At 50.4% G+C, this 12640-nt stretch overlaps 2 protein-coding genes across 2 annotated transcripts; one reads left to right on the top strand and one right to left on the bottom strand.

Annotated features, from left to right (window-relative positions):
* Positions 1-289: 289 nt before the first annotated feature.
* Spint3 (serine peptidase inhibitor, Kunitz type 3) lies at positions 290-3791 on the top strand. The gene is made up of 2 exons (XM_090352722.1): positions 290-359; positions 3613-3791. The coding sequence occupies exons 1-2, from the start codon at positions 290-292 to the stop codon at positions 3789-3791; spliced, it is 249 nt and encodes an 82-aa protein (XP_090208848.1).
* A 1645-nt stretch (positions 3792-5436) lies between these two features.
* Positions 5437-11729, bottom strand: Wfdc2 (WAP four-disulfide core domain 2). Its single transcript, XM_090352867.1, has 4 exons — positions 11575-11729; positions 11016-11153; positions 7887-8033; positions 5437-5577 (listed from the first exon to the last, which is right to left on the bottom strand). Exons 1-3 carry the CDS (start codon positions 11657-11659, stop codon positions 7888-7890), a joined length of 369 nt encoding a protein of 122 aa, XP_090208993.1. The 5' UTR covers positions 11660-11729; the 3' UTR covers positions 5437-5577; position 7887.
* Positions 11730-12640: the final 911 nt, after the last annotated feature.

Genomic DNA, 12640 nt, shown 5'->3' with positions numbered 1-12640 from the left:
TCATACAAGGTCTAGGGACAAGATGAGAGGAGTATTTTCCATTCTGTCTAGAAAAGCAAAGCAAAGGCATAGGGTAACTGTTGCTCTATTGTTTTTTAGTGATCAATTGTTCTAAGTGGTCAGATCAGATAAGTCCAGGAGGAAAAGGACAGAATTGTTCTTTGGACATTGTGTTCTGAGATAGCTAGCCCTTTGAATGGCAGTAGTTGGGGTTAGTGAGCAGCTGTGGGCCAGCTCCTGCCTTTTTTCCTATAAAGGTAAGCCAGGGCTGGTCACTGCTGCTGACACCATGCAGCTCCAGGCCTCTTTCTCATTCCTCCTGATCCTCACCTGCTTACACCTTCACTCTCTAGAAGGAGGTTGGTATGGAATGGGTGATCTCAAAGCTTAGTTTGGGGATACAGCAAAGGCCCAGGAATAGACTCTATTACTTATCTTTCAGGGTATCAAGTTTCTGAAATTGACTGATAGACTGATATATAGTTCTGTATATACATATATATATAGATGTATAGAGACATATGTGGTGTGTGTGTGTGTACGTGTGTGTGTGTGTGTGTGTGTGTGTGTGTGTGTGTGTGTGCTGAGCACATGTTATCTGCCAGAAGCAATGTCTAGAACCAAAGGCCCTGCTTCTTTACTATTCATCTTACAAGGGGAAAGAAACAACGAACATGTTATTCGGATACTAGCATAATAGATGATAAAAATGCCGTAGGATATAGAAAATTTGAAGCAGGGAAAAGGGTTTCAAAGTCTGTGTTCATGGAAGGCCAGCGGGGAGCCTGAGGAAGGGAGATGTGGTTCAAGATGTGAGGATGAGAGGTTTAGAGTTCCTTAAACAGAGACACTCCTTCCTGCACTCATCTTGGTTGTACTTTATTTATTTATTTGTTTATTGCCAGCCCTGGGCTTGGGCTCAGGGTCTAAGCACTGTCCTTGGATTTCTCAAGGCTAGAGCTCTACCACATGAGCCTCAGCACCACTTCCGGCTTTTTTCTATGTATGTGGTACCCAGGAATTGAACCCGGGTCTTTGCATGCTAGGCAAGCACTCTACCACTAGGCCAAACTCCCAGCCCCTTGGTTGTACTTTAAATCTGCAAATGGATGTGGGAGGGTAAAATGTAGTATATCCAAAGAATTTTGCTAAAACTGGGGCCAGTAACAGTAGTTTCCAATATTTTAGGTCAGCCATTAAGGATTCCCTTCTGAAACCCACGGGGCTGAGTGTGTTGATTAGTGGTAGAGCACCATGAACATGCATGAGCCCTGGGCGCAAAATACCATGCTAAACTATAAATTAAAAATAGAATTATAACACACAAAAGTATGAGAGAGAACGTGGAAAATCTGTCTATTCACCTTCCAGAGATGACTCATGTTAAAGTGCTCGTAAACACCAACCACCACTAACAACCACCACCAGTAGCAGCAGCAGCAGCTGAAAAGATTCTAGTTCTCAAGTGTTCCTTAGGCAGAAATTCTGGGGGTGGTTTGCACACAGTCTACATTCTAAGAAGCCTAGGAGAAGACCCCACTGAAAGCTAAGAAGAACTCAGTAAGTCATCAAGACAGACATATCTGGAGGTAGGCACATTTGGGTTCAGGTTCTGGTTGAAGTACTGACCAGTTATATATCAGGAATATTATTTAAACCCTGAGCCTCAGTTTTATAACCTATACAATATGACTAAGGATTTTAGCTACTTTATGAATTAAATCCAATGTCATAAAGCTCTCAGTATAACATAAACTCTCAATAGATTATTACAAATCAGTTACATCTGCTTTCAGTATACTTAGCACACACGCATATATCATTCCTACTACATGAAGAAAAGAAGGGATTTTTCTTTGGTTTAGTGGAATGTATGGGATCAGAAAGACAGGATTAAGAAAAATAGGTGAGATTTCAGCCCCAATACATGTAGTGTCAAGGGGGTGATGCTGCGATGATCAGACAGACATCTCAGGAACATTTCAACTTGCCACACTCCCATTTTCCACCTTGCCTGAGCATTTATTTTCCTCTTTTTCATTATCCCTCGACTCTTAGAGTCATCTTTGCAGGTAGAAGAATAAGAGAACTTTTACCTTTCCCTATGCAGACTGTTGTCTGAAATTCAACTATAGGAACATACACCCACATACCTATCCATCCATCATCCATCCACCCACTTATCCACCCACCCACCCACCCACATATCATCCATCCATCCATCCATCCACCCACCCACCCACCCACATATCATCCATCCATCCATCCATCCATCCATCCATCCATCCATCCATCGATACATCCATTCTTACATCTATCCATTCACCCACCCACTCACCCATCTACCCAACCACCCATCCATCCTCCCATCTATCTACCAGCCCACCCACTCATCCATCCATCCATCCATCCTTCCAGCCAGCCAGCCAGCTGTCAGCCGGCAATCTACCCACCTGCCCATCCATCCATCCACCCATCCACACACCTGCCTGCTCACACATACATACATACATATATACATACACACATACATATACACACACACGTACACACATTCTACATTCTATAACCATAGGCATGGATTGAGAACCTGAAAAGCTGTGGAATTGGACCATGCTGGGGACAATTCTTGGTCTTATCACATCCCAGTGTGACATTAGGACAGTTGCTTCTCTAACCTCAATGTCGTCCAGTAATGTTAGAAATCACAATCATTTCTGTGAAGAGTAATCACGAGTGTAACCACATAGTGACAAAAACACGAAAAGAAAATGCAAAGATGCTTCCAATCTTAACAAACATTTACTTAGAATTAAGAGCCAGGCCTTTGGTGGGCACTGGGGCTGCAGATAGGAATATGCTGAATCCCCGTTCTCTTCTGGGTTGGGAAAGGGAAGGGATTTTTCTTTTTCTTTTGTTGGTTGTGGGGCTTGGAATCTGGGCCTGGGCGCTGTCCCTGAGCTCTTCTGCTCTTCCAAGCTCTTCTAAACTGAGCTACAGCACCACTTCCGGGTACGGATTGTTAAAAGAGGTCTCGTTTAACAATTTATTATGTATGTATTGGTGCTTTGTACTGGTTAGCTAACACAACAAACCTACATGTGGACACTAAGTCCCGAAGCTTACAGGGAAGAAAATTGACTATCAAGATATAGATCATTTGTCCACGGTAACACACCTAGAGTTACTGAATCAGGTTCAAACCCCTGCGCTCCGATTCAGTTTTGGAACTATGAGACAGGAGGAGGAAATCCAAGAGATCTTACTGTTCAAAGTCTGGAGTGGTGCTAGGGGAGGAAGGAGTTACATGGCCTTGCCTTCCAAATGAAGAAACAGAGGCTCAGAGACATGGATACTTGGAGAAGTTTATCATGTAGTAGGAAGTACAAGAGCTTAGATTTGAACCTATCTGGTTGGTTTCTCTAGTGTGAGGTTTTCATGACATCCGGCTGCTTTTAGAAGTGAAGGCTTCAGCTTCTGTGGTGATAGTTGGGTGGTGGCTGGGTGGGGAGAGGGCAGTTGCTGTTGTCAGTCTTGGGCCATCATACCCAGAAGGAGGTGAGCCTCCCTAGGGGATAGGTGTCACTTTCTCCTCTTCCTCTATCAACACAGCCACCACACATTCATGCAGCCTTCCTAAGAAGATAGGCCCTTGCCGAGCCTCTTTCCCACGATGGCATTACAATGTCAACACCAGTGAATGTGAGTTGTTTAACTATGGAGGCTGCAAAGGAAATGAAAACAACTTTCCTGAAAAGGAAGAATGTGAGACTGTCTGCAAAGTTACCTGACTTCAAGTCCAGGACAGAGCTCAACACGAAGTCAAGACTGCTTGACTTCAAGGCCTGAAGGCATATCTTTTTGGCAAATAATAATAATAATAAATAAAAAGCTGCACCATTAACTCCCAATGATATATCCCTGCTGAGTCCAGAACATTTTCGTCTGTGTGTCTGAAATACTTCTCATGTTGGCCTCATGGCTTTTGATATCTAGACCATCTGTGTAAAGTACGCAGAAGTATATGTACCCTGGGAACATTTGGAAAAGCCATTCACTCCATAGTATAAATTACTGCTCTGATGATGGGAAGATCAAGGTTTATAAAGAGAAGGTAAATTAGACACCTGTGGCATGTAGGAAGTCCTACACTGGACAAGGAAAGGATATCTAGGGTCTTACGACAATGAGCGGTGAGGGAACAACAGAAGCTAGGAAAGAAGAAGAGGAATGGAGAGGGAACTCTTGAAGACAACCTTCAATAAAAATGAGGGAAAGACTGTGTTAGGGAAAGACCGTAGAGGCCGAGAGTGTGGCCTAGTGGTAGAGTGCTTGCCTAGTATGCATGAAGAACCGGGTTTGATTCCTCAGTACCACATATATAGCAAAAAGCCAGAAGTGGTGCTGTGGCTCAAGTGGTAGAGCTCTATCCTTGAGAAAATCCAGGGACAGTGCTCGGGCCCTGAGTTCATGCCCAGGACTGGCAAAAAAAAAAAAAAAAGACTGTATCACAGGGGAGGAGGACTGAGGAAGCCTGGGCCTAGAGTCCCTTAGTTTGCCTCAAGTAATACCCATTACTACAACATGGATGGAGGAGGGGAAACTGTGAGGTCACCTGTTCTTTCTATACCTGGGATCCAAAGATGAGCATCACAAGATGGAAAGAACTCAGGGCACCTTGGCTCTCTCCATCTGCCCAGTCTCCCCAGACTCCCTCCCTCTCTTCACTCTGATACAATGTACACAACGAAATGCAGATGGAATGCCAGGGGCACCCACCCTTGAGTTCTCTTTCAGCCCAAGCCAGCTGCCTCCATTGCCCAAGAAAGAGAAGACCATCCATTCTGCCAGGCACTGCACTAAGATATTTATCCTCAACACACACCTCATGGCTTTGAAACCATCTCCCAGAGGGGAGGGTACAAAGAGCAGGAGCCCCCTGGCTCTGGAACTTGGTGGTGGGGGGTGGGCGTAAGGGGGTGTACAGAGCAGCTCGTGCTGCTACCATGTGGGAATCCAGTCTAGGAGGTGACGTCTAAGAAGAAGGAGAGGCGCAGTGTGTGGCCATAGGTAATTTACCTATTGGAGTCCTAGGCTGTAACTTGGCAGTGTTAGGAACGTTTCTCAGTGAATCCTCCAGCACTGTGTCTGTCACATCGTACATGCTTATTGCCATTATGAGAATGCCACACTCATCTGGGTAATCTGAGGTACTCCCTCACGTCTTTGAGCCTAATTTTATACCCGTTACGCTCAGACATGAACGACTAACCCCATAGGACTCAATCCACCGGAAAGGTGCTAGCACACAGAAGATAAGTGTTGAATGCCCATTCTTCTAAGGGTTAACAATTCACCTCTGGATGGCTTGCCCTCCCAGCCCTCCAGCATGCCCTCTACCTCAACCAGCATCAGGGGAAACAAAAGGCAGACCAATGCTGAAAGTAGTCACTTTATTGCATGGAAAAGGGAGGAAGAAATGTGAAGAGAGGCCAGAGAGTGGGGAGGGTGGCAGGGATGAGGCTGGATGCGTGGCCAGGCAGAAACAGCACCTCCCCACTCTCATGCTGCTGGTGGCTGAAGGCGGAGGAAGAAGACCATGATAATAACATTAGCAATAGCATCTGTTAGCTTGAATCAGGCTCAAACTCTACCCTACTGCTCACTCACAGCACAGCTTCACCTTTTTAGGGTTCTGCTTGAATTTCTCTTTAGCTTCCAGACCCGTCACATCTGCTTCAGCTCATCGGGACTATGTCTTGGTCCTCCCTGACCTTTGTGGTCTCCTGGATGTGTATTGGCACATCTCCCCAGTAATCTCCCTACCACCATCCCTTCATACCCTCCTTCCTTTCGTGAAATGGAGATGAGCTGACCAGGTAAATTACCTGTCTGAATTCTATAAAAATGAGTATGGCTCAGGGAGGCAAAAAGGCTAGCGAATTGTCAGAGCTGAAGTGTAAGCAGTCTTCTTGTCAGCAAAGGCCGCCTTGCAGTTGCACTCTTTGAGTTGAGAGACCCACTGGCAATCTGGCAGAGCTCTGGGTCCTAGGAAAGTTGCAATTCTCTCCTTGCCATGTTTTAAGAAATAGCAAGCCCAGGAGCAGGGGCACAGTCTCACTTGTGGGCTCTGGTTTTCTCAGCTGTGCACCTGTGGATTCCATCAGGGAATCTCATGTTCCGTGGTTGAGCTCATGTCCAATGTAGGACGGAACAACCACGATTTTCAATCAAAGGACACTTCCAAGTCTCTGCTCAAATCTCCACTCCCTTAGCCTGCAACAGGCTGCCAACTTCACCACGCTGCCAACTTCCACTCATCTATCTATCTATCTATCTATCTATCTATCATCTTAAAGTTGTTGTACAAAGGGGTTTCAATTCAATGTATCAATTTATAAGTACAATGTATCTTGATTAATGTCACCACTTCCACACATACACCCCAACTTTTATACTAGCCCTGGACCCAACCCATCTATATGCTGTCAAACTCTGCCTGGGTGATGGTTCTTCTGTTGCTCACAACACAGGGCACTGCCAACTGGCCATCCTTTGATACTGAACTGAAAGTTCTGGGAAGGGAAGATGGGCCCTTTTCTTTTGCAGCTCCAACTCATTCTTTGGAACAACCAAGCATTTACTCTATGCCTTAATATTGTTTTATTTTTAATGGTAGATGAGGGAGAGGGAAACTTATCTTTTATTTTCCTCACATCTAGAGCCACCAGAAGGCCTGAACTTATCCTTAGCCTGCTTGAAAATAAGAGCTTAACATACATCAGGTGACCTAAGATGAATTGACCTGATTCTACACCTTTGTCCATCCAGGTAAACAATTTGATGGAAGAAAAGATCAGCTTTTCTGCCTGCCATGCAAAGAGCTTCCTGTCTTCACACCAGGCCTTTCAACCACTGTTTCTTTTCCTTCCTTCACTCTCCCTCTCATAAACACAGCGATGCCCCTCCAGCTCCTGGTTTACTACAGTTCCACATAACAAATCAAGAAGCCATCTCTTTCTTTCACAACCTGCTTCACTAGCAAGCATGGCCCCACTTGCCTCCCCGACGTGTCACACCCAGACACTGCTCTTCCTGCTTCCATCCACCTCTTTGCTCACCTGCCCATTCCAGGATCCCTGTCTCGGCCCTGCGTCTCTACAGTCTGGCATTTGAAAATGTCAGTCAGACCAAGTTCTACCCTAAGACAGCAACAGGTCTAAGTCATTGCCTCTGTACCCCAAATGAGCTCTTCAGATCCCTCTTGCCCATTCCCTCTCTTCTTATCCTTAGATCACTTGGCTCCAGCCATCTGGCTCTTCTGCCACCCCTGACTCCAGTGTTCTGCTTGACACGGATCCTTTCCTCATTTCCCACCTTCTTGGTGAGGTCTCCATCCACTGTCCCACACAAAAGAATGGAAGACCATCCCCTGTCTCTTCTTCCCCAGGTATTTGCTATTTTCCTTCTGTGTGCTTGCTCTTGTGGCATTTATCGCACCACAATGTCCCACACAATCTGCATACTTCTTTGGCTCACCACCCACTAGATGGTAAACCCTACTAGAAACACCTATTTGTCTGATCTGTCCATTCACAGAGCATCCCCAGCATTCAGACTGGTCCACCAGACTGAAATATTTGTCAAGATAATGAAAACAAAGAAACAGATACAAACATTCCCATACAACATCTGTGGTGGGGCTAGGATGTAGCCCAGTGGCAAAAGCGCTTGCCTGGCACACTCAGTGTCCTGAGTTCGAGTCCCAATACCAAAAAAGAAAAGAAAAAAAATGGAGAAACATTTCCATGGTCTTCCTTTTCAACTTAATGCAGGTATTATCACTCCTTGGCCTAAGAGTACCCTTGTCTCAGCCCCCCACCTACCTCAGAAGTCGGGAGTGACACAGGACACTTTTCCACAGCCATTGCGGCAGCATTTCATCCTGCCGGGACACTGGCTGTCCACCTGGCACTGGTCCTGGCAGATCCCAAGCTGGGGTAACTCCACACTGGGGCAGGTGCCAATCTTGTCTAGGTATAACCAGGAGTAAAAAGAGCTAGGTTAAAGGGACGGGTGCAGGAAGCTAGTGAGTCCATGTGATCCCCTACATCTCCTTTGCTGGCTCATCACCAACAGAGCTGTCTGCCTGATTTCATCTGGGAGGGGGTCTGAGTTATTCTCAGGGTCTTAGGGAGTTTGCCTCTAAGGCCTTCCTCTTGCTGTTCTCACATGGCTTTGGGATCTCAGTCAGAGCCCGGGCTCTGCCATTTTCTGACCTCGTGCTTTACAGCCTGAAATCTCCCAGTATCCCAGTGTCTTCAGAAGTCACAAGGAACCAGTGTCACCTGGAGGCCTGGGTTGCTGTGAAAGCAATGAAGTGGGCATGTATTATCCCCCCCACGCCAAAGAGCAAAGTCCTTGGCAGTTTTTGTAATGAGTAATTGACATTGTGAACATATATTTAGTTCCTTCTATGGCCAGGTATTATTCCAAGCAATGCCATACATTCGTTCACCTACGTCTCCTATTAACCTGAAAAGAAAAGGAGATGGGTCTGTTCACACTTGCTCATGGTTCAGAGATGGAAAGAGGGGCTTGAGAGCTCAAATAGTTTGTCTAAGGCCATCCAGGATGAAGGTTAAAATGTGGACTGCAGGAAATCTGGTTCTAGAGTCTGTACACAGGTTCCTGCACTGCACTGCTTCATGAGCTGTGAAGTATGGGGCCCAATGGAGGGGATACAGTCTCCTAATTTTTCCTTCATCCACTCTGGAGACTCATGCCAATTTATAATCACTCAGCAATATGGCAATACATACATTCTTTAGTGTCCATGCACAGATGAAAGCATACCTTCCAACACACACACACACACACACACACACACACACACACACACACACACACACACACACACACTACACTTTCTGAGGAGAGGGCTATAAGGCCCAGTTAGATGTACAATGGATGCCAAGAACTGGGTGATTCACTACATGAGAGTGGCTGAAGGAGACCTAACTCCCCACTATGAAGAAATCCATTTCCTGGAAAGGGACAGGAGCTCCCAATCTGGGTGACCCTGGGAAAAAACAGGGAATCATCCACTAACAAAGCAAGCTACCAGGTAAAGCACCCACTAAGTCATGAGACACTTCTCATGTAGCATTGCGTTTAGCACTCATGTCAGTCCCAGAGTCTGAGATTATCATTCCTGTTTTCTTTTTCAGACAAGAAAAATAGAGACTCAGGGAGATAAAGTAACTGGCTGAGAATCAGGCACTGAGGAGCTGGCTGAGCTGGAGTCACAGAGGAATGGGCTCTCTCTCTCTTTCTGGATCCGGAGGCCAGCTGGCCTGGCTACTTTCTACCTGATTCTGCCCATCTGAGACAAGGAAATGGGATGTTCATCCATGGCACAGAACTGACTCTCTTTGTCCTTCCCGATTTCCTGTCTGGCAGTCTGCTCTGGCTTCCTCTCCTGGCCTCTATCTCTCCAGGTTCTCCACCTCCCACTTCCCAGCCTCTGCTGGCATCTCTGGGAAAAATGAAGAGGGAAAATCATGGAGGTTCTAATTACAGTACTTCTGTGTTTCACAAGCCTCTTCTCTCCACGCCCCTCCCCCAAATATGCCTGTCTCCTCTTAGCTTCAGTTTTCCCCTCTGGAAAATAAGAAATTTAGATTCCTAGGCAGGTGCCAGTGGCTCTGGCCTGTCATTCTTAGGTTCTCAGGAGGCTGAGATCTGGAGATTGTGGTTCAAAGCCAGCCCAGGCAGGAAAGATCCTGAGACACTTATCTCCAAGTAACCACCAGAAAACTGGAAGTGATGCTGTGGCTCAAGTGATAGAGTGCTAGCCTTGAGCGGAAGAGCTCCAGGACAGTGCCCAGGCCCAGAGTTCCAACCCTGTCACACACACACACACACACACACACACACACACACACACACACACACACACACACACACATACACACACACACACACACACACACAACGAAATGTAGATTCCATGTTAAGGGCCACTTCCTGCCCTGATGGGAGGCCTCAGCCTGGGGAAAAGCCATGATTTCCAGCAAGCTTTGATGTCAGAGCCTCCAGCACTCTGTCTCTATCCGCTTTGTCTCTCTTTTTGTATTTCTATTTCTATCTCTGTCTTTGTGTGCCTGCCTGCCTCTGTCCCTGTCCCTGTCCCTGTCCCTGTCCCTGTTTCTGCCCCTGCCCCTGTCCCTGCCCCTGCCCCTGCCCCTGCCCCTGTCCCTGCCCCTGCCCCTGCCTCTGTCTCTGTCTCTGTCTCTGTCCCTGCCTCTGTCTCTGTCTCTGTCCCTGTCCCTGTCCCTGTCTGTCTCTGTCTTTCTGTCTCCTTGTGTCTGTCTGCCTGCCTGCCTGCCTGTCTGTCTCACTCTCGCTCTCTCTCTCTCTGCCAGGAAGGAGGACAGGTGCCCAGGAGTGGTCCTGACTTCCCACAGGTGAAAACTCCCTCCTGTGCCAGCCCCAGAATGGCGGTGCTGTCTTGGGCGCTCCTCGCTCGCTGGCACCTGCAGACGTGGGCGCCCCTCCTAGCTCTGGAAGGCCTTCAGCGGCTGGGAGGGGGACATCTGAGGTCTTGCAGGCGGGCGCTCCCAGGGGTGGCAGGGGTGGCAGATTCCTGGAGACCTCAGCTCCGCCCACCTGGGACCCAGCCCGGCCCGAGCCCGGGGTTCCCTGCAGGAAACCGCACCCAGAGCCCTGGGCTGCCCAGGCTGCCCGGAACAAGGTCTTGCATGCCCGGAAGCGTCTTACACCACAGCCTCGAGGCCCTCCAGGCGTGGGCAGGGGTGGGGGCTCTCCTCCCACCCGGCCTTTGTCCCCCGCAGGGACGGGCACACGGGGGAGGGCACAGGCGGATCTAGTTTCGTCCCCTCGGCCTTTCCGGGCACCTGTGGGTCCCCTTCTTCCCGGAGCCCGGGTCCCCCCCCCGGGGGTCCTCCCCAGCCCCGGGCTGCCCACCCCGACCCCGCCAGCGCGTGGGTTACCATTGGGCACGGAGCAGAGGGTGCCGCAGCCGGCGGGGCAGCACTTGCGGTTGTCGGCGCAGTCTCCGTCTTCTTGGCACTCGCGGGTGCAGTTCAGGTCGCCCTGCAGCTCGGGGCACACGCCCGATTTCCCCCCTTCTGGGGGGGGGCATGGAGGAGGGGGTCGTTAGTGAGGGGCTGAGCCCAGTCCCAGAGCGCGAGCGCCGGGTTCAAGCCCACTGGCTGGGCCTAGGCGCCCCCTCCAAGCCCCGGCGCCCAGCCAGGGCTCCCCACCTGGGAATACAGGGGCGCCCCGGGCTGGGCTGCAGGCCCTCGGGCGCCGTGGCGGGCAGGGGCCGCGCAGGCTGGGGGCTGGGCGCTCCCCAGCTCCTTGGCTGGCACAGCACCCCTCCAGGATTCAGGGCCCCCCTCCGCCCCAGTGCCCGGGACCCCACACCCTCGGCTCCAAGGATAACCAGCTGCGGGCCCCCCCGGGGGACCCCAGTCTCCAGAGAGGCTACGCCCATGCCTGCCTGCGCGCGAGCGCGCGCCCAGCCGGGCCTCTCCACGCCCCCCTCACCTGTGGCTGGGGGGAAGCCCAGGAGCAGCACCCCAAGGAGGAGGGCCGAGGCCAGCGGGCAGAGGCGACCCGCACCGATGGGCATGGCGCTGGCGTCGGGCAGGGCAGCGTGCAGGTCTGAGCCGCGGCCCCAGCGGGGGGATTTAACCAGGTGCGGGTGGGGGTGGGGGGCGTGGAGGAGGGGCGGGGCCGAGCCGGGGTGCGGGGCGGGGGGGGGGGGGTAGAGAGCCCGGCAGGCCACTCGGGCGCTCTGCCACCTCATGCCATTTCACAATCCCCGGGGATCAGGTGTCACTCTTGGCCACGGTGGGAACCAGGAACAGAAGCAGCTGCAGCCTGGTGCAGCCCAGCCAGCTGTGGCCGGGCCCGGGCCCACCCCTCCCTCGAGCGGCCCCGGCTGGGCCTGGGGCTTCCACGGTCCCCCTGGAACGCCTGGAGGGGCGCTGTGGAGACCAGCCCAGCCCGGCGGCCGTAGACCCTGGAGGTCACATGGTTGGCCCGGGGTCAGCGCGCAAATCCTTCTTTAAGAGACTGGGGGAGGCTGCGGGGTGATGCAGGGTGTAGGAGAGGAGATGGAAACTGCAGTTGTTAATAAATGAACCCACTCGATAAGGGCCAGACCTGCGGATGGGGAGCTCCTGTGGACAGCTGCCAGTTACTCTAGGTGTGTCGGCTGCAGGCTGACTGGGTGCCAGGGACTGTGCTCCGGCCCGTGGCACTCTTCCAGGGTGGTCATCTGCTGTGTATGACAAGCAAAATGGAGGTTTAGAGGTTGGGACCCCCCTCTCTCTCTCCCTCTCTCTCTCTCTGTCTCTGTCTCTCTGTCTCTGTCTCTGTCTCTGTCTCTCTCTCTCTCTCTCTCTCTCTCTCTCTCTCTCTGTGTCTTTCTCTCTGTCTCTCTCTGTCTCTCTGTCTCTCTCTGTCTCTGTGTGTGTCTCTCTGTCTCTCTCTGTCTCTCTCTCTGTCTGTCTCTGTCTGTCTCTCTCTGTCTCTCTCTGTCTCTCTCTCTCTCTCTCTCTCTCTCTCTCTCTCTGTCTCTCCTCTCTCTCTCTCTCTCTCTCTCTCT

The sequence above is a fragment of the Megascapheus bottae genome, chromosome 18 (assembly GCF_031878675.1).
Source record: "Megascapheus bottae isolate mThoBot1 chromosome 18, mThoBot2.hap1, whole genome shotgun sequence".
Taxonomy (NCBI): Eukaryota; Metazoa; Chordata; class Mammalia; order Rodentia; family Geomyidae; genus Megascapheus; species Megascapheus bottae.
This window is presented reverse-complemented; position numbering and strand designations above follow the sequence as displayed.